This window comes from Carica papaya, chromosome 3 (genome assembly GCF_054855325.1).
Source record: "Carica papaya isolate Zhongbai chromosome 3, ASM5485532v1, whole genome shotgun sequence".
Classification (NCBI taxonomy): domain Eukaryota; kingdom Viridiplantae; phylum Streptophyta; class Magnoliopsida; order Brassicales; family Caricaceae; genus Carica; species Carica papaya.
Window position 1 is genome coordinate 34,532,803 of NC_142311.1, and position 26,518 is coordinate 34,559,320.

At 32.3% G+C, this 26,518-nt stretch overlaps 1 protein-coding gene across 4 annotated transcripts; it reads right to left on the reverse strand.

Annotated features, from left to right (window-relative positions):
• Positions 1–8: 8 nt before the first annotated feature.
• Positions 9–16,604, reverse strand: LOC110814742 (Mitogen activated protein kinase kinase kinase-like protein). Of its 4 annotated transcripts, none has more exons than XM_088216741.1 (17): positions 16,347–16,604; positions 14,641–15,045; positions 13,146–13,349; positions 11,855–12,052; positions 11,443–11,702; positions 10,186–10,305; positions 9,925–10,014; positions 9,587–9,682; positions 7,500–7,586; positions 6,420–6,540; positions 5,415–5,715; positions 3,977–4,100; positions 3,829–3,848; positions 3,517–3,673; positions 590–878; positions 420–492; positions 9–306 (listed from the first exon to the last, which is right to left on the reverse strand). In XM_088216741.1, the coding sequence occupies exons 2-17, from the start codon at positions 14,890–14,892 to the stop codon at positions 224–226; spliced, it is 2,475 nt and encodes an 824-aa protein (XP_088072867.1). In that variant the 5' UTR covers positions 14,893–15,045; positions 16,347–16,604; the 3' UTR covers positions 9–223. The 4 variants fall into 4 exon arrangements, with proteins under 4 accessions (XP_088072867.1, XP_088072866.1, XP_088072869.1 ...); XM_088216740.1 differs by having other exon boundaries at positions 7,500–7,592; XM_088216743.1 differs by lacking the exon at positions 9,925–10,014.
• Between the last annotated feature and the right edge of the window lie 9,914 nt (positions 16,605–26,518).

The window sequence follows — 26,518 nt, forward strand, 5'->3', positions numbered from 1 at the left end:
GAGTTGGATTAGATGAATCAATGAGATTAAACCCTAGTTTCACTTTTTTTTTTTTATTTGGTTGCACAAAGAAATGGAGTTGCTCCCATTGAAAAGAAAACTGAGAGATGAAACATTCTATGTTTTTACAATGATTGGGAAAAGCATGATGGTTTACAAACTTATGAAGCCGAGAACATATTGTAACACCTCTACCATGTTTTCTATACACAACGGATCCGCCTTAGCAGAGCGAATACTCGCAGTCGAGCAAACGGGAAAGTATCTCTTCACAGCTTGGCCGTTCTTGCGGTTCTGCCCAACAATCTACAGTGAAAAGGTAGTGAGATGAAGATTAGCCTCATAAAAATACACTTTATAAGAGAACATGCATAAAAATAATTCATTTAGCCCTCGGCAAATCTAGAACTTTGATAAACCTGCAATTAGCCTGCCAAGTGGACCTTCGGGGATCTCTAGCCGGGATCCCTCATTTGCAACAGCATAAACCACCTGAAAAGCCAAAACAAAAGCTACACGTCTGGTTATTATCTATAAATGGATTTATCTCCTGAAATAATGAAATGACAACTCAAGTGTCTCAGCTTACCCTCTCTGGCGGCACCCCTTCCCATGGTCTGTTTAGGGTGCAGAGCTCCCACATGATCACCCCTAGGCTGAAAATGTCACATTTTTCTGTGAATGGCTCATTTCGAATAAGTTCAGGAGCCATCCACTCTGGAGTTCCTGCAGATGAGGAATCCTTCATGGTTGTGTCTGTCATTATTCTTGAGAGCCCAAAATCGCAAATCTTTACAGTCCAGTGCTTATTCACAAGGCAATTTGCACTTTTAAGATCTCGATGGATTATCTTCATACGGTGTATGCACATCAACCCCCTTTGTGGTCATTTGAAAATTCTAGTCAGTGTATATTAGAGATCCTTCAAGATGTTGATCAATTAAAATATGAGCTTCTTTGTATACCCATAAAACATACATTAAATCTACCATCTTGCTTTCCGAAATGCAAATTCAGCTATGCTGAAAACTTTTAATTTTTCCACGTATTCAAAGGTTTGAGACATTGCTTAAATAGTCTAATACCCTTAATACACAGATTAATTGACCTGATAGAACCCCATGTCCTAGAGCATCCAACTAGTGTAGCCATGCCTTTATGGGGGCAGCAGATATCATTCCCTTTGAGACAATCCTATCCAAAGTCCATTCTATTCCCCTTGTTGTCACTAGTAATATAGCCAACACAAGTAAAAATGCTTTAAATTCTTTTACCTTCTCTTATTGATTTATCTAACCAAAAAAACCATTCACAATTTCTAAAATGCTCTTTTTTTTTAACATGCTCCTCACATGAACCAATAGAAATAATCACACCATAGTTACCAGGAACATGGCATATTGTGGATCATGGTGTGGATATGAGAACAAGGCACTCGCTACGCTAATTAGAGTATGACATGATAGATATAATAGACTTGCTCTTAGGGATCCCAGATAAGTTATAAAATTGTAGTTCAGTTATAATTAATTAATTTAATTATACTAGTCACCATACCCTTCTGCTATTCTAATAAACATATTTCTCGTTTATTTAATTCTTGATGCTGCTCTAGTACTGCAACTACTGTTAGGTACTTAAAATTTATGAACATGCTCCCTAAACATTACCAACAGGAGGAATCAACGATAGTGTTACCAAGAACATGGCACATTGTGGATCAAGGTATAGGTACGAAAATGCGGTACATTGCTTGGCTAATTTAGCATATGACAAGTAGATATAATTGATTAGCTGTTTGGCATCCCAGTACATTGTAAAATTGTACTTGAGCTATAACTGACTAGTTTTTAGTTATTATGCTAGTTTACAATTCAAATAAACAGTTTTCTGGTTATTTTATTCTTTACTCTAGCTGCTGCTAAAGTAACTAAAATTTAGTTGACACTCCATAGCATAGCTATCATCACTTTATAGGTTTATTGCCACAAATATCTATATTGTTCCCTTACCTATTTTTAGTATAGCTAGATGACCTCTCTTCTAATTCCAATAAAAATTTAATTGTATAAGTAATTACAATGAACCACTATATACCATACTTTTTATTTAAGAAAAATTACAATAAACCACTAGAAAATTACAACTAATGGTATTTATACGAATTTTGTAATCAGAAACTCAGAAGTCAAACTAGTAATTTATTATCTTTGCTCTAGCGTGCTATTCACCACCTTTGATTCTTTAGTCTTTCAAAAAAAGTTCTATATGAAGGAAACAAATCAATTTCATTAACTGGCTCTACCCACTTTCCTAAAAAGTTTAACTACAAATGGAACTATTTAATGTTTCGAAACAAGAGGAAATAAAAATCAACACCCAAATAGCTTCCTCTGAAAAACACTTCATTAAATTTTCAACAGATCGCATTCTCAGAACATGAAAGAACCACAATATGGGTCTTAGGTGTCAGATTGTTTCAAAGTTGTCTACTTGAAGAGTTTCAGCTGAGGTCACAATTTTAATGACTGATGAAGGATATCTCCTTTTTTCTTAGAGAACTGAGGAAGGATATCTCTATGCTGCTTGTATGGGGTCGAATTTTAGGCATAGGGAAAGGGGCAAGGCTGTTAGAAAAGAACCCAAGAAGGGGTTCTCTTTGAAAACAGAAACTATGATAACAAGTTTCTGAAATACTTCAGGCCTGTCGCTAAGGACAACTTTCATGTCTTTACCCGGAAAATCATCAGGAAAACCTCTGCTCAATATAGAATAGATTTTCTTGCATAAGAAGCAATATGTCAGCTCAATCTTAGATAATCTTGTCCAGGAAAACAACAGTTTTAATGCAGCAATATGCATAAAAGTGCAGTATAATCTCCCTGCCTACTCTTATGATACAGCTGCACCCGAAGGTTGTGTGATGGCAGTGCTGAGCAGTAGTGCGGTACTTGTGGTTGTGCACTTCATTCAGGATGACGTTTGGGCATGGTAGAGCTTGAAAGGGAGTGGCTAGTCCTACACATCATAAGAATATTTTGACCTTCCAAAAAGTTCAGAATTTTTGGTTGAGGAACCTGTATTCTTATATCAGTAGTCATTTTTTGTGGAAAAGATGAGGATCTTTTGGATCCTACATATATTTAGACTCCTAATAGCTCAATGGTACCTATCTTTATAGAGCCGAAACCCATTGGTGCCTTGTTTATAATATTGTTCTGTTTCTATTATAACACGAGTATGATTTATGTTGGTCTAGTTCCAGGGAGGGAGAGTGAACCCTGTACTTATAAAATCAACAAAAAATACTAAAGACTAACCTCATTTTCATCTGCCCTAAAATCATTAATATAGGAGACAACAAGTTCAAGAATTAGGTGATGAAAAACAAAAAATCATCATATGAGGATCAATTGATTTTAGTTAGAAATTGAACAAGGAATAACCCTTGAGGTGTAACATAAGCAGAAATCCATGCTTGATTTAACACGAGGAAACAGTTCAGGCTTAACACACCTGCAAATGTCACGCAGCATCTTTAGTCTCCTGCGCCAACTAAGCTTCTTTTTCTGTCCACTCAAATGGATCAAATAGTAGAGTGATCCCATCTCCATGTATTCAGTAACCATTGACAAACGTGGAGGCCTCATGCATGCACCCAAAAACAAGATAACTGCAAAACCCAGCAGTCCCAAAATCAGCAACGGAGTAAATAAGCTAAATACTTCTAATTCATGGTTGTGTTTCTCGAGCTCTAGGAAAACTGAAAATACTATTCTATCTTGAAATCAATGAAATTTGTAACCGAAAGATGGCAGGAGAAAGTACCATTGGGATGTCGAAGGCGGCTGTGTGAAGACATGAATATGCAAACAAATATCACAGAATTAAGCAGTTCAAAGTGAGAACACAGATAAATAAAACTAAATAGAAAACATAAAATAGAAGATATATAAAATAGAAAATAGAAGGGTACCTAAGAATGGAAATCTCATTGCAGAAATCTTCCATATTTTCAGCAGTAAGATCTTGCTCTAAAAACACCTTGATGGCAACATCTGTTCCATTCCATATACCACGAAAAACTTCTCCAAAAAACCCTAGATATGAAACAAAATTATTTGTAAAACCCAATTAAAAGTAATCCATAAATTCATTATTAAGCAAATATATCAAAATGCTTTATACTAGACAATTTTCCTGCTACTATAAAATCAGTTTCTATCACCATTTCATTCTTTTTGCACAAAATATGAGTAATAAAGTACCCAAAAGCGGAGGGGACCAATTCACAACCATGGAAAGTAGCCAAAAGAAACCATGAAAAGATTTGAGTAAAACTATGCATTCATTCAGCTTCTAGGAATAAGCAGAAATGGATTGTTTTATCAGCATAATTATTAGACATACTGAACAAAGCAACTATATTACCATAATAGTTAAACTTCATGTTTGCGTACCCAGGTCAATTGCACAAGTCAAATCAAAGAACAGAATTGCTAGCTCAATCTTTGTTTGCACGAGGCTTGCATTGTTGCATCCACGGGATGCCAGTCAGATACATCACGCTTTAGGCTCATTTGTGGTGGCTAGATTTGTCATGCATGGGGAAAGGATGGAGACAACTTGCAAGACAAAATTCACGTCTGAGCCTCCAACAACAGTGATGGTCAGGTCATTTTTTCTCTTTGTTTTAATAAGTAAAATATTTTATTTTTGGTATTAACTAAAATACTAAATGCAGTTTTTATTTCTTATTTTTAATTTAATATATTAATTTATGTATTTTTATAATAGTTAAAAAGAATATTGAATTACATTGAATTTGATTTATTTATTTTATTTCTTCATAGGTTATGTATGCTTAAGAAACTCAAAGTAAAAATGAATGCGCACTATATAATTGCTTTTCTTTGGGGTTAGATTTAACACTCATAAGTACCTTACAGGTTTTCTGTAGGTTTCCTTTAAAAAAGGAGAAAAGAAAAAGGTTTTCGACAGGATTTCCTATATTGGGTCATTCCTCAGGGAGACTTCTGTAATTTTCTCTGAATTTTTTCAGAAGCCTGGTGCTTTTACGAGGACTTTGGATGCACTTAAATGCATAAGTTCATCCTAACTATAGGCCCTTCCCTCACTTAAAAGTGAAAAAGGAAAAATGTAAACAGTATGGTTAACTAACAATTGTAGCATGTTATGTACAGAATGCTTATAAACACCAGAAGATTATGATTAATGCATTCTATAATATAAACAATGAGTTGCAATGCCATAGCTGCAAACATCAACCAGGCAAGAACACTGGTACAGTAATGGAACTGCAGAAAATTGTAGACTATAATGCTTACTGATTGAAATATGGAAAATTGTTCCATTGTAATGATTCTGCAGAATATTACAGAGGATAGGCTTACCGATTCCAACTCGAGTCCCAACCGTCAATTCGGAGAAATCAATGTTCCACTCTTGGTATGGTAATAGAGGTTTATTCTGGAACATGGAAGATTCAAGAACTTTATTCCATGTCAAGACCAATTCATTATTTGTCGAATAATCTGAAGCTCCAGTTCTCTCAGAAGCTTGGCTCCTATAGCCATGTGGAGATGATGGCAATGACATTGCTTTTTGAGAATTTATTTGGTCCCTGGAAAGAGTATATAATGCAGACCTTCCACTCGAGATTTCATCATGACCACCAAGATGGAAATTTGACACCTATAATAGAATAAGAATTAATAAAGGTCATAAATCTAGGAAGAAGATGGATTAAATTTGGTTGGTACTTTAATTTCTAAACCAGAAGTATTTTGTGGAATTTAGATTGTAACTATTACTACATCTCATTTCTCCTAGAAAGGTAGTAGAATATCTGAACACCTAATATCTCACTGCTACGATTATGATTAGTAGGAGATAAACCGATAGGGAAAAAAGGAAGGAACCTGGATGAAGAAATAGAAAGAAGCTCTAGCAACACATGCACAAAGTTCATCAATACGAAAATGACATATTTATGAGCTGCGGCATCCTATTACTTTCCTGAACTCATTTTTGAAGTAGTAATAACAATAGTAATGGAGAAATAGAAAAATAGAAAAAGAACGAAACAAGAAACAATAGACTGTATCAACTAATCACCATGGTCAGATGGATCCCAAACTCACAATTGGAATCTCAGGCTATTGTTATATTTGAACTCCACATTTAAGCACAAATGTAAGACTGATGAATAGCAGTTACTTAACAACAGGATAACAAAAAATTCCAAAAAATTCAACCACCTGAGCAAACATAGAATAAGGCACATCTTTTCCAAGAAAAACAGAAAAGGCAATGATCTAGTTGACTATCATTGTGATAATATTCATGTACGTTCCAAAATAAAGAATGTGTTCAAGCATATGATAAGAATGGTTTACATTCTTTTGAAGATCACTGCTAGTATTTCCATCATTTGGAGAATGTACATATGAACTATCATCCCCTCGCTCTCGCAACAGACGATTTTGCTTCAATGTTTCATTCATTGCTCGCACAGCCCTGAAATGATTTATTAACATTCCGAGTAAATGCATAATTAAAAAAAGTATTCCCAAATCAATAAAATCCTCCAAATGGTCTTTCCTTCAATAAAAAAATATACAGATTACAAAAGACTAAACAAGGCTGTAAAATAATGGTGTCACAATTTTTTAACATACTTGCTAATATATTAGTTGTGAATATGTAGATAGACAATGGAAAATGCAATAGAAGTGGTCTCTTGCAATTTTCATTTGAGTTCTAGTCCATCTAGTCACCTATATTTTCATTTGAAAGAGGTGATATATACAGAACCAGAGTCGCTGTGCTTTGAAAATTCCTTGCTATTACCTTTACAGATTTTACAGGTGTGGCATGAAAAAAAAATGGAAAAACAAAGAAACTAAGAAATTCATATCGCAGTGGTAGATTTGAAATTCGAATTGCATATAACAGATCTGTTTTTGTGAATCAAAACCCACAAATTGAATCGAATCATAGATTCAGAATATAATTCACTAATTAAAATTTACTGTTATTTATATGTAACTGTTAAAGAAAGACAATTGAAAATTAAAATATTTTAATAAATTTATATTAATACTACACATTGTGATTGAGATTGTAAGATTCGGTTAACATTTATGACAGATTGTGATTTATTCATAAGGTTTCATTTTGTTACTAAATTGAATTGAACCCTAAGAATTGTGCATCTCTAAGATTCTAACAATAATGGATGAATCTTATCCAGAGAAGAATTTTTAAATGTTGAAAATTTTCCAGATAATAATAATTCAAACAGGAGATCTTAAATATAAACTATATAAAACCAAAACATTCAGACTACTTCACCTGGCAGAAAAGAAAAACGTTATAAAGAAAAAACAAGACAAGACAGTAAAAAGTAGTGTTGCAGGCGTATCGTCAGATAGACACATAAAAGTACATAAATTCATAATGGAACAAATATCAACCTTACGATGTCATCACCTATCTCTGGAGTAATGCTAATGCTTCTTCTTCTTATTCTTCGAGCTTCTGATGTTGAAGCACCATCTGACCTATAGCTTTGTCAAGAAAATTATGAGAAATCAGAATCGACAGTGAAAATGTAGCTTTCTTTAAGTAAAACACGTGCAACAACAATACAAAACCCAAACAACTTAAAATACATGAAGTGATTCATAATCACCATCTCTAGGCAAAACAAACATATAGACTTGCATATCAATGTAATCTAAACAGGTGTAACCAAGAAAAAAAAGAAAACAATATCTTCCAGAAATACAAAATTAAACCTAAATTACCTAACTAAACCAGCAATACAAGCTTCAAGGCCAGAATGATAATCCCTATCCACAACCAAGTAAATATGAAGCATGAATACCAAATACATTTGCATAGATATAAAAGGAAGTTGAGACCCAGCTACATCCATAAAGAATGTGCATGTGACTTCCAATTGTATTTGCTGGAGAAGAAATTCCACAATCAACAAGAAGTTAGTGATGCACACTGCAGATGGCATCTTTAACCAAATCTGAAGCAGATACTTAAGCTAAGCAGTGTTTTCATTGTAGGATTTCAAGCTAGGCTCATTAGACAGTAACGGGCAATAAGCAAATATGACATGGGAAAGTTAGGACAAGCCAGTAGGGAGATTGTCATAAAACATTATGCAACTTTCCCTCTCTTCCCAAGGATTACAAAAATCCAGCCACCTTCGCCAAAGAAGAAATTCCACAGTTAATAGGACGTTAGTCCAAGAGGTGCTAGCTTACACACTTTTTATAGTAAAATCCTCAAGCTACGCAGTGCTATGATTGTAGGCTTCCCAAAGAGGCTCACCAGACATTTTTTTTTTTAAATAAAAAGACTCACCAGACACTAATGCAGAATAAGCATATATTATGTGAAAATCAGAACAAGATGGTATTAGATTATCATGAAACAGCAAATCCATCAAGTTATATAGCACACCCATATCAATACATAATTTATGGGGAAAAAACGTTTGCAACACTCTCTTCATTTATACATGCATGTATTCATACATTAAGGACTTATATGTTGTTTAATTTAGTAATGTTTCTTAATACACTTCCAACTATTTGGTTAAAAAAAAAAAAGAAAAAGGGGACATGATGTAACAATAACTCAGCCATCTTGCCTTCGAGCCAAAAGATAAGCCATCAACTTAAGCATTCAAAATCTTGACATAAAAAGCTTTGAACTTATAAGCATTGTCCCACCATCTTTAAAATAAGAAAAAAATTGCTTATTTTTCTCTTCAAAAGATAGAAAAAGCTTTAATTGATAGGATTTTGGGGGAAAACTCAACATTACCTGCTACTAAAGACAGCTACTAAATTCTTTTTCTTTTTCAAAAAAAAAAAAATTGTCTACCAAAACAGAGGGAATTCTATGTACATCAGCGCACATTCTTAGGTCTACCAATTGTAAAACAACTGGATGCAAGAAAATTTAACCTCAATTAGAAATTTTCCACATCATATAGATACATATTTTTCCAAATCATGGGCTAATACAGGGTAATTTGTGATGCTTGATTTGAAACTTTTTAAGAAAAAATGAAAAGCATTCCCTGAAGCTTCTAAATGCACATTACTAAGGCCGCTAAAACGCAGAAATTGCATCTGACCTAGATTGTTCTTGAAGAAACTTTTTCTCTGGAGACTAGCATCACATCTGGATGAAGAAAGCAGGAAAACAACTAAAAAAAGGTCCCACCAAGATTTATTATTTGAAGATTTAGGCAAATCTAAACTTCTCTTTTTCTGGAACTCTTACTCTTTATTGATCTATAGACTGTAAACACAAACTTTAAGATCAAACAGGTAATTCAGAGAATAACCTACTCCACTCACTACAATCATCTGTCCCACCAGGGCATACAAGGAACAGGAATAATACACTCAACCATCACATCCTACAGACCAACGAGATAATAGAGGAGCCATTTTATGATAGACTGACTAATAATACAACAAAATCATATGAATTTTTTTCATATGCAATGAACAATAAGAAGGGGAAGAACCTTGAGGTAGCTACGTCATCAACGTAATCCCTTAGCAAATTCCTATCACCACTTAGCATGGACCGTCCACGTGCTCGAAATGATGGATGCTCTGGACTGCAAAACCAATAAAAATTGAAATAATGACTCTGAAAGACTTGGTAAAGTTAGAAGGGAAGGCTGCTACTGATCTGTAAAGAGAATACAGGAGAGGCAAAATAGTAGAAAAAATATTAAGTTATACTTGCACCCTAAAAACAAAATCTTGAGTCCAGAGTGAAAGGATAATTAAAGTTTAAAGAGGTATGGTTTTCCTTTTCTCACATGCAAATCCACAACCAAGAAGGAATAAGAAAAACCTCGAACTAGCAGTCCGCTGTTCGGCAATGGCCCTTCTCCGGCTACGTCGCCAAAATGTAGTTGCAATGTTGGGTTCACTATGTGATAAACTGAGGGAGTAAAAAAGAAATTCATCGAAAAAAACTTCCATTACACTTCAAAAATTTTCAATCAAAATCAATTTTTTCCTTAAAATGGAAAAGAGAATGAAAATCCGACAAAAACATGAAGTTCATCATAAAAGTCATATGGAACTTGTTGAAGTAATTATTATGTATTACCTTAATTTCCTATCAATAGAGGTGGTAGATCTCAACATCACATTCCGCAAGGAAGGACCTGATAAATTTGAAGATCCTTCTAATTTTCGATGAAACTGAAGGCTCTCATCTTTTTCAGCACTGTAACAATAAAAAAAATGACAACCCAGCTAGCTTTAAAAAGCAAGTATCGACAAAAGAAAAAAGAATAAAAAAAACAAAGTAGCATAGGGAACTAGCATCGGGAACAGATATTGAGGGACAGCAGTAAGGACAGCTGCCCCCACTAAAATCCAAAATAAAAAGGAAGAATATATGCCAGTTCTACATATATACCAGAGCTTTTAGTTAGATTAGATTTTTAATTTTTTTCCCTTACTTATTTGAAAAAGAACATAAGAATACTAGACATTGTGATATATAAAAGCATGAAGATACAGATATTACATAACCTTCCATCAGTTCCCAATCTAGATTTCTAAAAGTAATCAACAAAAAATAGACCAACAGATATCAATCATATAAACAAACTGAAGGGAAAAAACACAGCAACGAGAATTAAAAGTACGAGAACTGAAGAGATGTATCAGATTAATTTCATTAAGATTAAATTAATAGAAATTAGAAAAGACCATAAGCAGACATGCTCATTTAACTTTCCTTTGTCAAGACTTAAAAATGGAAATTGTGTTCGACTCGTTGACCCCAAAAAATCCACAATTACTCACACTCTCTCTCTTTTTCCCTTTCCTTTGATATTGCATTAAGCAAAAAGATGCAGTATTTAGATTGCTTAATATAGAATAATTTATTTGTTAAATTAATGAAACAATTTTGGAAGGAAATTGCATAAGACAAAGTTGTAAAAACAGTTAGAGATTCAGAAGAGTATTCGACAAATATTGTAAAGTTGTAAATTTGAGAAGATTATTATACTTTTTTATTATAAGCTTGGAAAATTGAATGAGAAACTGGACATGAAAAGAGATAAGAACAACATATTCTATTCCTAAGATAAAATATTGCGTCTTTTCAGAAACACACAAAAGATTTCTTTTAATTTCAATTATTTTAATTTCTTCATTGTCATAAATATGAGAAGTACATATTGACAAAACTTCTATATATTTTCAATATAATGATTCAAAAGTCAATTGCTTTTGATAAGTCTGCCACTCCACAAACAAAAAGTTCCAGGATCTGATCCTCTGCTGTGCAGAATAGGTTTAAAATTCATGAATGCTGGTTCAAAATGGCAGTCAAATAATACATGCTAACCTGTCAGTATCCATTCTCTCTGAATAGGCATATAAAGGACTGTTGGGCTCTAGTGGTGAATCACAGGAATCATTTTCTGCAGAATCACTCTCCCCTGCAGCTGAGATATGGGTCATAAATATAGCTTTAGTTGATCGCGGTCTCAGCTGACCAGGAACGCGCATAAGATCAACTAGTAGTTCCACCGAGTTTAACACAACTATCACAGACATATGTTTATACGAGTCTACACACTCAACAGCCCCGTCACTGGGCAAACCCTGACATAAGATCCAAAGCATTTTCCACCATTAGATAGAATTAATAACTTTTGGCGAAGAATTATATTTTCTTTTACTGCGCAAAAATATATATCATGTAGAATAAATAACAAACATGGAATAGTTCGACGAAAAAATTAAGTTGATCTTACCACCACAAGCCTACTTTCAAGCCCTACAGTATCAGCCAGAACTTTAAACAAGATGGCTCGAGGGCGGCAAGAACCATGTTTTATCTGCCCCAGCATTTGAACACCACGATTTTCAAACAAGTGAGAAGTTTCATCTAGTGCAGCTTTTGCTGGACTTGCTGGACTTTCCAGATTTTGTCGTTTATAAACATCAGAAACCTGTCAACAAAATTGCATGATTTTCAAATGAGAAACATTTTCCTGAGACTTGAAAGAAAAGTTACTAGACAGATCAAAGAAACATTTATCATAAATGTTTAATCCTCATTATGCAAGACCTTGATTTTTTTTTTTAATAAAGAAAAAAGTCCATGTCAGGTTTTCTAATCTATTATAACTATTCCAACTAAGAAAACCTAGTCGTCACGGAATGTTCCTTTCACCGGTATATGATGGTTTGTTTGGACAAATCCTAACTTGGTCACTCAATCTCACCAACAGATTAATGAGTAAGTCTCAGCTAAATCAAATATTATGAGTCGGTCACCGGTCATCTCATAATACACAGAAAAATCGTTAAGTTCTACATCCTCAGTGAAGCTCGAACTCATGGTAGTCAAGCAAAGTACAAAAATTATAACCACTAAATTATTGTGTATGTGGTTGCAAGATCATGGGTTTGGATAAAGAGAAGATCCAATAGGAAATTTTGATGTCTAATTAAACTAGTTTAGGCCACTGAGCAATTTTCAATTATTTAGTTTGAAGCCCCAGAGTAAACAGTCTTCTTTCTCCATATATTAAAAGCAATAATCAACTAAATTTTAAAAAAAAAAAAAAAGAATTAAGGAGCTATAGGTCACATTAATGATGCTAACAGGGTATAAAGATTCTATTTATGCAATATATTAAATTTCAGTTAGGTATAATTCAGACTTTTCAAGAGTTATCACTAGTCTGATCGTGGAAATGCTTCAAAGCAATACAATAAAAAAACTATTTTGGACCATTGAATAGCAGAGGCATGCACCTCGAAAGTCCACATCTAAAGGCACAAACATAAACCACGGGGATGAGTGCTTATCGAAACAAGAGATATGATTTAAACTACAAAACATTAAACTCCTCTGGCGCTAGATATTGCTTCTCTTTGTCAAACACAATTAAATCACAACAGAAAAACAAATCGATAATTCACTTAAGCAATAAAAGCAAGATTGACTATAGAAAAATAGGGAAGGTTGTACAGGTACAGGATACTTGCAATGAGCGAAACTAGAGAAAGAAATAAAAGTCATCAAATCATTCTCACCAGTCCAGCAATCTTTTTAATTACAGCAGCAGGATTTGAGTTCAATCCTTTAACCAATGTCACTATCAACTGCTTCAGCATGGATAGCTTTTTATCTTTCTCAGCATCAACAAGAATGACATCAGCTTTAAAACCCTCTTCTCCCAAAGCATGAAGCTCATCCAAAGTAGGAACACAATTAAAAAGCTCCTTAAGTCGTTTATCCTGGATATTTTACATGTTAACAAATTAATGAAACAAAGCCATACAAATAAGTTTGAAGTAAATAGCTAATTTACAAGGTTTAGGGGCATCATTACCAGCTAAAACATATATCAAATAAACAACATGGAACTAGAAAGATGACACTGCCGTGCAAAACTCAAAGATCACAATGACTAGAGAGCTGTATCCCTGCTAGTTCTGTCTATAAATAGGTCAAAGAAGGATAAAACCTGCTAGGACATATCACCAGATGGAACTACAAAGACAAAATCTAGAAGACACTTCATTAAACTTAGTTGCAAAGAATTAAACCAACTAACAGGAGTTTCTCTCTGAGGAAGGGATGTGCATTGAAATATGGATTCTAAGTAATAGCTGTGATGCCTCTCCGCCACATTTTTACAATCAACACCCATAAAAAAATAAAATGTGTATATGTTCGAGTTCTTTCTTGTAAGTATCTAACCAAAAACGAGTTCTTTCTTGTAAGTATCTAACCAAAAAAGCTATCTTAATAATAAAAATTGCATCATACAAGGATCATGACCACTATTTGAATGAGAACAAAAACTACAAAAAAAGCTTCCTGCTTAAATGTCATCTCTCCACGTGCACCCATTTTGCTCCTTAAGGTAACAACCAACTTGATGATTAGATTCAGGATCGGATCCAAACATTAGATCTCAAGAAAAGAAAAACAAATGCAAAAACATATCTAAAAATTTATGGAGAATGAAGTAAATAAAAAGGGTTGACTACCATTTTAGTCCCCAAGAACTATAGCCCCTATTACAAATTAGTACAATCAGATCCCTGAATAATCAAGTCTGTTTCAATCAAATTCTTTCTAGAACTAATCTACCACTAAGGTTTAAATCTATATTTTAACTTCAGTATCTAACTAAAAAGATCCAGAACTAATTTGTAATGACAGCTACAGTTCCAGAAAAATGGTTATTTACCTCAAATAGAAGTTACATCATACTTAGATAGTTTCTAATATTTTTTTCTTTATTAAACAGAGAAACGGGAAGGAATTAAAAGCATACTACAAGATGGGAAGAGAATCTATCACAAAGGATGAAAATTACAACAGCAGAAACCAATTGATAGCATAGAGTCAATCAACCCACTAACTACCCATCATCTTTGATTAGGGAGATAGTCTCCAAAAATAAATCTATAATTACATTAACTTATCGTCAGTAGACATCTGTTTCAATTTTCAAGTTCCAGCAGAAGCTATGACATCACTAAAACAAAAATCTACTAAATAAAATGTAATTCTCACCGGAATAACAGAGTAGAAACCGTTTGGAATTGGCTCAGAAAGCACTCCAGTACTCCATAGAATTTGCGATGCTCTTTGTGATGATAAAGCATCTTGTTCAAAGTTTCTATGTGATTTATTGTTCAATGTCTCTTCTTGGGAACCCAGAGAAACAGATCCCATTTTTTCAATAAAATCTGAAGGCCACCATGGTGCACTAGGAGGTCCCTGCTCTGTCGGTCCTGCCCCTGCATCATTTCGTGTCTCCTCCATGTCCTTAAGTGATTGGGACCCAAAACCATTTCGCCCAGGCTTCTTACCCCATAAAGGACCTTCTAAATTCAGAAAAAAATACTTATAAGGAAGCAAAATACAGAACCACAAACTTCTCTAATTCTCTCCTTTGTGGGCTGGAGGCCATCTGACCTACAAAAGCAGAGACATCTTGAACTTAATAAAGACACATGCTGTTCAAAAATAGCAATGATATAGAAATCAGAGGCTAAAGAGCGAGAAAATTAAATGTTGAAGCAATACAATGAGAAGTAGTATTCGTTTCCCCTTTCTACAAAATCTACCTTTAGCTACTAGGTACAACAATAAATAACAACAAAATGCAAACACAAACATGGTAATGCATTAACTGCAACAGAAACACAACATATTATATCGTGCATCTGCATAGGAAATTCTCAATGCATACACTGTTTAAATGCTACTATCAAAACTGCCGAGTGCTTATAAAGAATTACCATGTTTAACTGCATTAACTGCATCACAAGCACCACATATTTGCTTTATTGTGTTCTGCAAAGAAAATTCTCAATGCATACACCTACTACTATCAAGACTTCCCATTGTTTATAAAGAATTACCATGTCTAACTGCATTTTTGCCTTCTCTCTACTGAAGTTGATGAACAGACTAGTAAACCATCTAGACTGCCAGCAACTTTCATGCGAGCATTCATACACAGAAAAGTTAATAGTAGGGAACTTTTAATCAAAATAATATTATCACTGTAATCAAGAAAACATTTACATGCTATATGGAGGCAAAAAAGAAAGAAGCATATTTAGTTCCAAACAGGCTCACTGCATGTCAAATCTCAACCAGTGAAGCCTGCATAAAAGATGATAAATTATTAAGTATAGGTTCTGTAACATCCAACATCTGTTCATAAACAACGAAAGGTAGCAACTTTTCTGAAGACGGAGCCACCAAATTATAGAAGATGAGTATCACGATGCCAACTAGACCGGAGATCATAAATTCGAAAACGTAACTACAAACTCTTACGAAACATGAAATTATCACGAACATGTAATTCAATCAGTAATGACGAAAGAGAACCTTTTGTTTTGAAAGGTCGGTATCTATAAGACTTCAAAATGTGCGGAAGTTTAAAGCAAACGAAATCAGTTAAGAATACAGGAGCGGGATTCAGACCAAATTCCAAGATCGTAGGAGAAAACCTATTCCGATTAAAGTCATAATTCTATAGACACTTGCACCTGCGACACTTAAAATCAGCAAACCATTCCTAAACTACACTTAGATCCTAACTTCAACTCCAAATTTTAATCCTCAAAATCCAATACCGAAACAAAAGAAGCCCCAATCAAATACATTCGCCACAATCTAACTCAAAATTACAATAAAAATAGTTGAAATTCTAAATCATGAAGTCGAAAAACCTGATTGATCATAGAAGAAAAAGGTCTTACCACCAGCAGATCCGTACATTCGAATCGAAGCCAATCGCATTTGAATCTGAACTACTCCAGATACAAATCAGTTCATAGAATACAACACTCTTGTTCTAGACACAGAAAAAACTATCTATCTATATCGGAGAGAGAGAGAGAGAGAGAGAGAGAGAGAGAGAGAGAGGACGGGGTCGGGGAAGGTAGAGTGAGGAAGAGAGATACGAGAAAGACGGGAGAGAGAGAGAGAGAGAGAGAGGAGCGGAAAAATAAAAGAGCAATAAGAAATGCAAGAGAGAGCTATGTGTAATATATATATATATAGGTATATATATGTGATATATAAAAACAAGAATATGTAGATATATATGTATATATAGAAGGTGAAAGGGATATATATTGATAGGGGAAGAGGGAAGGGAGAAGGAGAGAAAGGGAGGGAGATTGATTCGATATTTTGGGTTAAAATTTAATTAATAATTATTATTAAAATTAAGAAGGTTATAATTTAATTAATAATAATTATTATAATTAAGCAGAAGAAATTAATTTGGGTTTTGGGTGAGTCACGTGCAGTGAGGGATCTGGGCTGGGGACCTCCCTCCGACAGCCAGCTGGCATTGGGTTGGGAGTTGGCTCACCAACACCCACACCTTCCTCCGCGTGATTCACCTCCAACCTCTCTTTTTTCTTTTAAAGCATACTTAATATATTGTAAATATTTTACTCTCTGATGCGAGTTCATATAATATTTGAGTCAAAATTTATTAATTATTTATAATTATTATTTATTTTTTTATTTTAAAAAATTTATTATATTATTATTGTCCCTCTCTTATTTATAATAATATAGATTTTAATCTCAAATTGTTTCTTACGTATTTATTATAATATTATATTATTATCGTTTTGAATTCTTTATTTTTTAAATTCACGTGTATATAATAAATTTGTTAAATAGAATAGATTTTTGCAATATATTTTTTAGCTGTTTATATATACTTAAAATAAAATTAAATAGTATAAAAGTTAAAAAATATATAAACTGATAGTATTTATCTTATAATATTTAATTTATTAATTATTTGTGGAATTACGACGATCAACTTTAATTACATCTTAATAGATATATTATATATTACATTTATGAACAAAAAAAATATTATATAACAGTCAGATTTATTTAATTTAAATAATTACAATCAATTAAAAATTTAACATAATTTTTTAATTATAAATAAAACTAAAAGTAAATACTATTATTTGAAAAAAATAATAATAATAAATTAAATTAAATATTTTTAGTCCATTCTTATTATTTTAACTAAAAGAATATAAATATTACAGAATATTTCTTTTATCCCTATACGTTATAATTTATTAATAAAAAATTAATTTACTTACCATAATTTTATTAATACATTAATTAATTAAGTATTTGTCTCTCGTTAAATTAGATATTATAAACTGCTGTAATCAGTCAATTATTTTTATAAAATAATAAATTTTATATTTTAAAATTATGATATTTAAGTATTAATATAATATTTTAATTAATATTATTATATTAATAGTATAGTATTTTTTTGATAGGTGAAATTATATGGTCAAAATGTCGTACCAAAATATATATATATAATAAGCAAAAATGTTGGGTTCAGGACAGCCATCCAGCCAGCAGGGTCGACCAGAAGGAGTCAATGAGCTGGAATCCAAGCACACGCACCCATGAGAAATATCTCACGTGTCTTATTTATACTTATTTTATTTATTTATTTTTAATAAAAAATTTATCTATATATTATATATTATAAATACGATATATTATTATTAACTCACACTAAATTAAAAATAAAATTTTGTACGTTTTTTAATTAAATCGGATTTAATTCAACTCAAATTTATAACTAAAAACGATAAATTGACACCTATATTTAAATATAATTACATACTAATACGAAAATAAATCTTATTAAATATATTTTTTGTTCGAAAAAAATAACTAAATAAAAATAAAATATAATAATTATCACCATAATAATTTTATTTATGTAGTTTAGTTAATAGAAAGTGTATATTTATTTATTAATATGTTTTATAGTCTATCAAAATAAATAAATTACATAATCCTCTTAAATTTTTTAGATTTTTGAAATAAGATTATATTTCTTATATAATTAATTATTTTCTTTCATGCTTAACATTATAACTATTTTTAATTAAAAATATAAGGATAAATTATATCTTGGTCTTTAAATTTATTTGATTATAATAAAATCTATTAGTTTGAAAAAATAAAATACAGATCTTATATTTTGAATTGACGTTACAATTCAATTAAATAAATTAATGTACGTTATCATTTTGTAATATTTTATTAATTAATTTTTAGCATACTTTTTTATAAGACACGATGGGATCTTAAGAGTATTTTTCTGTAATTATACAAATTTGCACTTTATAATAGTGGTACGAGGTGAAAAGTACAACATATATTTGTAGCTTAACTGTATACAAAAATACCAACACTTAGTATTTATGAATAAATAATGAAACTTATAGTGACATTGATGATTTTGTAAATGATATTAGAGCCGACCACCACCTATTATCATATTATATATATGAGTTATATTTAGATTAAACATAATTTTGCGTTAATTTTATTTGTTTATTCATATTTAACCTATCAATTATTATAACTTATATTAATATATAACATCAATTTGACTATTAACAATAACAATTATATTAGTAGTAAAAGAAGACAAACAATTATAAAGTTTGTAACACGTGTTATTAATTCAGCTACTGAGAATAGTAACTTTATTAATGGTAAAAAAAAAAATAGAAGTTACAAAGTTGATTCGCTAAGATTTGATGAAATTTATATTAAAAAGAAGTGCAAATAAATAAATAATAAGATAGAAAAAATTTCATGAATGAGATAGAGATAGAAACAACGACGAGTCGGGAATTAGTTTACAATAACTTGGAGAAAGTTAGAAGAAAAGCAATATGTTTCATTTTTCATTGAATTTTGTTAAAATCTTAATTATAATTTTGATATTTATAATTAACATAAATCTTGATTTTAATCTTTGTATTAATTTATATTAACAAAAAATTATTTAGGTTTCAAACATAAAAAGAGGTATTGTGTTTATATATCTATAAGAACATGGAGAAATGGATTAGTTTATAGGAATTTGGAAGAGAAATTAAAAAGGAATAGAAATTTGGTAATGGGCAGGCTTTGAGCTTTCATAAATATGGGCCTTAACATGGATTTAGATTTTAACTAAAAATAAATGGATTTTGGGCTTTAAATTATGGATTTTCCTTTTTTTTTTTAAAACAAAAATTGGATTTTAAGTTGAATTTTTATTAGCTTTGAATTTGAGTAAAAACAACTTATATTAAGCCCACACGATTGATTAGAAAATCTATCAATTTTCATAATTATTATATGAGATTTTTAGAATTAACTCAATAAAAAGATTATATGATATTATCTTATTTTTTGCCTAATGTGTTGCGCAAATAATGAACGAAAACTATAAAACCTAAATTTAAAATAAATAAATTTTATACTCAGTTGTAAAAAATAATGAAAACAAATGGCAATTAAATAATGAATATCAAAATTTAAGAAATTTAAATATTAATTTTAACATAAAAAAGTAATTAATTGATCAGCTTTATATAAAAGTCATAAATCAAATACATATAATACGTGATGAGTGTCCATCTTAGTGTTTTTTCTTTTAAAATTGAGGGAGATAGGGTTTTAAGAAAATGTTAGCCTAATTAAACATTAAATTGATACCTTAATCATTTTCACCTAGTGCTGACCACCCATATTAAGGTTTCGAATGCCACCTGCATTATTGGATTTTAGATACTCTTATTGTTAGTTGTTTGGATTTTAAAGGATAGGTCAGCGCTATCTAGACTAGAAGGAGCAGTGATATGATCACTCGTACCATGTACAAAGTTATTTATTCTCCTCCATATAAGCTAAGTTATGGTAGCAAATGTAGATCTCCAACTCACAATTCTATGACTATTCATTTTCCTCTAGATGTTTCAATTATCCATCTATTAAAAGAAAGAGAGAAGAATATGTTTAAAAAAAACTTTAAAATCAATTAACTCTTCCCAAACTTATTTTGAGGTGGGACCGTCTCTAAAAACATGCAAAAGGCTCTCATTATCCTAATTTCACCCTGGACACTGGTCACCCTATGCAAGGTATCTTCTATTTCTTTCTACGTTAGTCATTAAGCTTTTAAAGACAAGAAGCCAAAAGAAGCGACAGGCACGTTCAGAGACTAACAACGCCAGACAATCATCCAACGACTACAAAGTCAAATATTATTCTTATATGTGAACTAATTTTGTAATAACCAGGCCCAAGGGAGAGAAGGGAGCCTAGGCCTAAGCTAGGAAAAAAAAGGAGACAAATAAACCATAGCAGAAGAAGAAAGAGGAGGAGGAAAAGAAGGAGGAAGAAGGGGGCATAGCGTGTGGCACTTGCGGCTAGAAAGGATGACTGGTGCGCAGTGTTGGGCGCGTGGCGCGCGTTGCCGAATAAGAAGAATAGAAGAAAAAGAAGAAAAATAAGAAGAATAAATGAAGAAGAATAAGGAGAAGGAGAAGGAGGAAGGAAATAGGGCGTGCGGTGCGCGCAGCCAGAAAGGCAAAATTACGCACGGTCCTGAGCGCACAGTGCACGGTTCTGAACTCGCAGTGCACGATGTTGGGCACGGGGTGTGCAACGGATGGTGTTGGGCACTCAGCGAGTGGCGAGTGGTGTTGGGCGCACGACACATGGTGCTAGGCGCACGGCGCGCGATGCACGGTGTATGTTGCTGAGGAAGAAGAAGCAAAGCGCATGTTGGGTGGACTTGATCTGCGTGAAGCAGACCATGACACAGCGTTCCAAATCCATTCAAAGATCTATGCAATGCCAAAAATTAGAGAACTGGAGAGAGAGACTGAAACTACACTCTTTCAGATAAAAAATCAGAGTTCGACACCGATTTTGGTAAATTTTCTTCTACCTTACATTCGGTTATTACTTTAAATTAAATCCTTAATCATGTATATGAAAATTTTAGGGAAATTGAAAACACGAAACTAAAAATAGAGGCGACTGTATGGAACCAAATTCGTGCGAAAGCTTTGCTATTTCTTTTTTTGTTAGAGATACTGGTAATAATTAAGTTAGTTTTTATTCGGGAATTTCATGTTTTCATAACATGATTTATTGATTTCAAAATGATTAATTTAAAAGTTTGATGGATGATTTAAGTGTTGTCCCGAAAGGTATTTTGCAAAGTTTTATATGTATATGAGTGAGTGTGTATTGAGTGTTAGTGTGGTATAGGGTATATGTATAATAATATGGATACAGACATGTCGTGTATGAATGAATAGATAAAAATGTAGTATACATAGGCTGCTATTTGTTTAAGTATAAGATTCCATGTATAAAAAGTAAATGGATTCTAAGGCATGTTTATGTATGTAGCTATATATATATATATATATATATATATATGAGTATGTAATATGTTGATTCATACGAAACTGTATGAAAATGTAAACAGATATATATGTATGTTGGTATGAGCATAAGTAGTCCTATGCATTGAATCCGTATGTGTGTAGGTATAAAATAATGTAGGGAGTTACGTAGGTGTAGAAATGCTTTATATCCATATTTGAAGTGGGAATATAGTTGTATGAATTTTGTATTAGTATAAGTGGTTTATGCATGTTAAATCATAATTAGATGAAATATGTATATTGTAAGAAAGTATATATATATATATATGTACATACTTAGAATAGGTTTATGGTTAAATATACTAGTAACAATGTAAATTTAAGTAAACAATGTGTGTAGATATGGATTGTTGTTGTTTGTTGCTTACATAGTACTTTGGGTGTATGTTTAATACGATATAAACTGTATATGTTGGACATACATGTATGCATGTGATTGTTTGCTCAAATGATTTTGTGTGAGTAATTTTTTGTTATGTATACTCGTTATGAGTGGAATGAGTGTGCATCTCAATTGTGTAAATAAGTGTGAGAGAGTGATAAGATTGGTTGTTGGTTGTGTGAGTGATAATATAAATTGATACCATTGTTGAATGTAAATTTTTCTTCAAAAATATAAATATAATAATATTTGGTAGAAAAAGAATAAAATATCAAGAATGTTTGAGTTTCTGAAATTGTGATATAAAATAAAAACAATCTTTGAAGAAGAAAAAGCTTACCAGGTATCATGAGAGAGAGTATACGGACTTGGTATATAGGACCCTACCGTGGATGAGTACTCAGTCGTACAGGATTGGGAAGTCTCATACCAAACGAAGTTATAACTTGATTTAATTACGCTCATATTGGATGAAGTATTGAGACGGTCTATAATTGTGGTGCCCATTACCGGATGGGGTATGGGGACTGCTGATGAACAGTAAAAGAAATATTTATACATTTGCGTGTAGCGGGGATCCCTATAGGCCCCCAGTAATACCGGTAAGAAAAATAACAATATATAATAGAAATGGAGATGATCTAGATACGTATCTGATGTGGTTGATAGTATTTATGAGCGAAATGAAATTATCTTAGTACGAATCCAATACAATACGATGATATTTATAAATGAGAATAATATGCATGGTACCAACATATAAATATGTTAGAATCGGTAATGAAAATGATGTGATTCTTGATTGTTTCTTTTATTATATTTGCAATAATGATGATGACTAAGGTTGTCTTGCAAATTAGATTATATGAATATGAAATTTGCATTGGTTTTATCAAGCTTGTATGAATGTATGTTTACATATTTCTGCTTTGAATACTACTTTATTCTTATTGAGTCCGTGAAACTCACTCCAATTCACACACCACCCCTTTCCCCCAGCGTGTAGATTAGTTCAGGTCATAAGGGAGTTCAAGATTAAAAGAAGAATTCGAAGAATCCTTTAACTACCTTGGACGCTTATTGTAACGTATATATGAATGTATTATTATTATTAGATTTTGAAAGATTGTTGTGAGCCTCATAAATTATGATTATGTATAAGGGATGCATTGTTGATTTATGGAGATCAACATAATGTTGCAACAAAATTTATCACGTTCATATGTGAGGTGATGCTTTTTTTTCTCTAAAGTATTCGGGTCGTTACAATTGATATCAGAACCGCATTTCTCGGAACTATTCCTTGTATCATGAGGTATAGGGTTATTGTGAGGTTTGAAGTAAAAAAGAAATCAGGTAATATACATCTTAGAAGATTTTTTTGAAACTTCCTCCGAAAACATGGGAAAGCAAAATTATAAGTTTGGAAATTTAAGGAGATAGAAGTTGCATAAGTTGGAATGTGATAAGTCTAGGAAATAAAAGGTTAGAGCTCCACTCCAAAGCTAAGTGGGAATGGTGTATATGTAAACTTATTAGAGCTTAAACTTCTATTGAAAAGTTGATCCAATAAAAGCAAAATAATAAAGTAAAATTTTGGGGGAGGAATTAAATTTCCCCTCAAGTTTGGAAAAGGGGACCAAAGAGTTTATTATTGCTAATTGTGTCATGACCTATATCAAGATCATGAAATAATAAAGAGCTTGGAGGTTTAGACCATTCTTTTGTCTTAAAAAGCTTCAATATAATCTCAATTACTTAATTACTTGTCTTTTGGATATTATTGAGTTTTCGTAATAGATAATTATTTTACGAGGCGAGGCAGTTTTTAACCTCCTATTTTCCTTATCAGTGCTTTTGTAAACACTTAGGTTATTGATGCTCTAATACTACTATCTCTAGCAATAGACATTACTAGAGATATTTTAGTTAATGGATAATTTACCTTTAATTGATTCCTTACGAAATAGAAGAGCCTTTAGAGACCAAGAATAAAGATATATCCCAAAAAAAAAGTAGACGCATAAGCAATATTTTAAAAGACCAAATAATGATCCGATATTTTGATGCCTTTTAAAACTGCCCACAAAATTTCCTTTAGGAAAAGCGGATATCTTGCTTGTTTTGAATTCCCATCAAGGTTCCATATTGCAACTCATGTACCTTGTGGATGAAAGTATCTTGAGATATGAAATAAATCAGGTACCTGGTTAATATATATATATATATATATTAAATGAGATATAGTACACCTTATTAGTATTCATATTCTTGAAAGTCTTTATTCCTCCTAAATTAAGTTCTAAGGAAGAAGATGATGTCTTAGGGACATGTTATGACCTAAATCATTGATAATATAAAAATAAATCTGGAATATAATTCTTTCATGCCAAAAGGGAACACAAAAATGGATGCAACATACCAAGATAAACCCTTAAAGCCAACACTATCAGCGTAGCGCAACAGAAGTGTGTTGTGGACCCATGAACCATAACACATGAAAGTTTTCTCTCAAATGGACAAAGAGAAATTATTGGTGGGATAAATGTGAGATTTATGCCCTAGGACTATATTTATGAACGATCACACAAAAACTGTGAAAACCAAAAGGGTATAATACCTTATCTCAAAAGAACAAAAGAAGAAAAAGTTTTATCATTAATAGCAAGGTTATTAAATAAACTCCCGCATAAGGAACTGATAATGACTATCAATAATAACTACAGATTCTTTAAATCACCAAGTACACTCAAGAGGGCTTTTAGAAAAACTAATCGTAGATTCACTGCCCTACAAGACTGACATCATATTAGGATATAAAAAAAGAAAAAAAAAGAACCTTTCTGAAAGCAAAATTCTTAAACATAGTACGATTATTAGTAAAACTCAGATGACCTGAAGTAAGAACTAACCCAACCAAATCTTCATTTGCTAGTAGCCATAATGGTCTGTTCTCAACACATAATGAAACATTTTAAGAAAAAGGGTACATCTGAATGGAAACTCTTATTGAAGGACCTTGTCCCTCCTAAATTAAATTCCTAAAGAGAGAATATCTCTGCCAATATGTTTTAACAATAAAATCCTTAGTGTGAATATCGATCGCATATCGTTTCCTTATTTTGAAATTGGAATGTGAAACTTGTACATTATACAAATATATCAGATAGACCCGCAAAGTAGGCACTCCCAAATTAAAATTTAAACACATAAAATAATTGTTTTTTCAAATCAACAAGGAATAAATGAGAATATGACAAACCCATGGATCATATCTCAGGGTCATGCCTAAGAGTAATCACTTGCAATATTTAGAAGCAGTGTAGTATTTAACCCCGGGAGGATTAGAATAGGTAGATAATATAATCAATCTTAGCCAACCATTATATGACCCTTATATCAAATACTTCTCATGATTCTATATAAGAAATATAAATTTCATAATTGTTTACGTAAAAAAAAAAAAGAGGAAGCTTTGATGCTAGAACATTTTCAAAATCTCCAAGGGTAATTTAAAAGGTCATAAAATAAATGATTTTCACTTAAGGATATCAACCTTGAGAGAATGTAAACATACCATAGTGTTTGGGTTATTTAGATAATTAGGAACACATTGTTGTGAGGAATAGAGAATGCAAGATTTATTAAGAGACTCTTTGGAATAATGACCAAACATGTCATGATCCTTCCAATGATAAATGGTAACAATAATCACTCAAGTTGTAATTTGAAGATATTAGACAATTATGAAATTGAGAAACCCAACATAAACCAATATAATATTCCTTCATACAGATAAAATACGATCACACTACCATTTTGTTGAAGAAGCCACTAGGAAGTTAGAACGGTTAATAATTCACAAACTTCTGGTAAGATCAAATTTAAAGGACCAAATTTTTATGAGGGAAGATTGTAATAACCAGGGCCAAAGGAGAGAAGGGAGCCCAGGCCAAGGCCAGGGAAAAAATAAAGGGAGACAAATAAACCCTAGCAACAGAAGAAGGAGGAGGAGGAAAAGAATGAGGAAGAAGGGGGCATGGTGCGCAGCGCCTGCGACCGAAAAGAATGTCGGGTGCATAGTGTTGGGCGCGTGGCGCGTGCTACCGAAGAAGAAGAATAATAAAAAAAGAGGAAGGAGAAAGAGAAAGAGAAGAATGAAGAAAGTAGGGCGTGCGATGCACGCGGTGCTGAGTGCACGACGCGTGATGTTGAACTCGCAGCGTGCAATGATGGG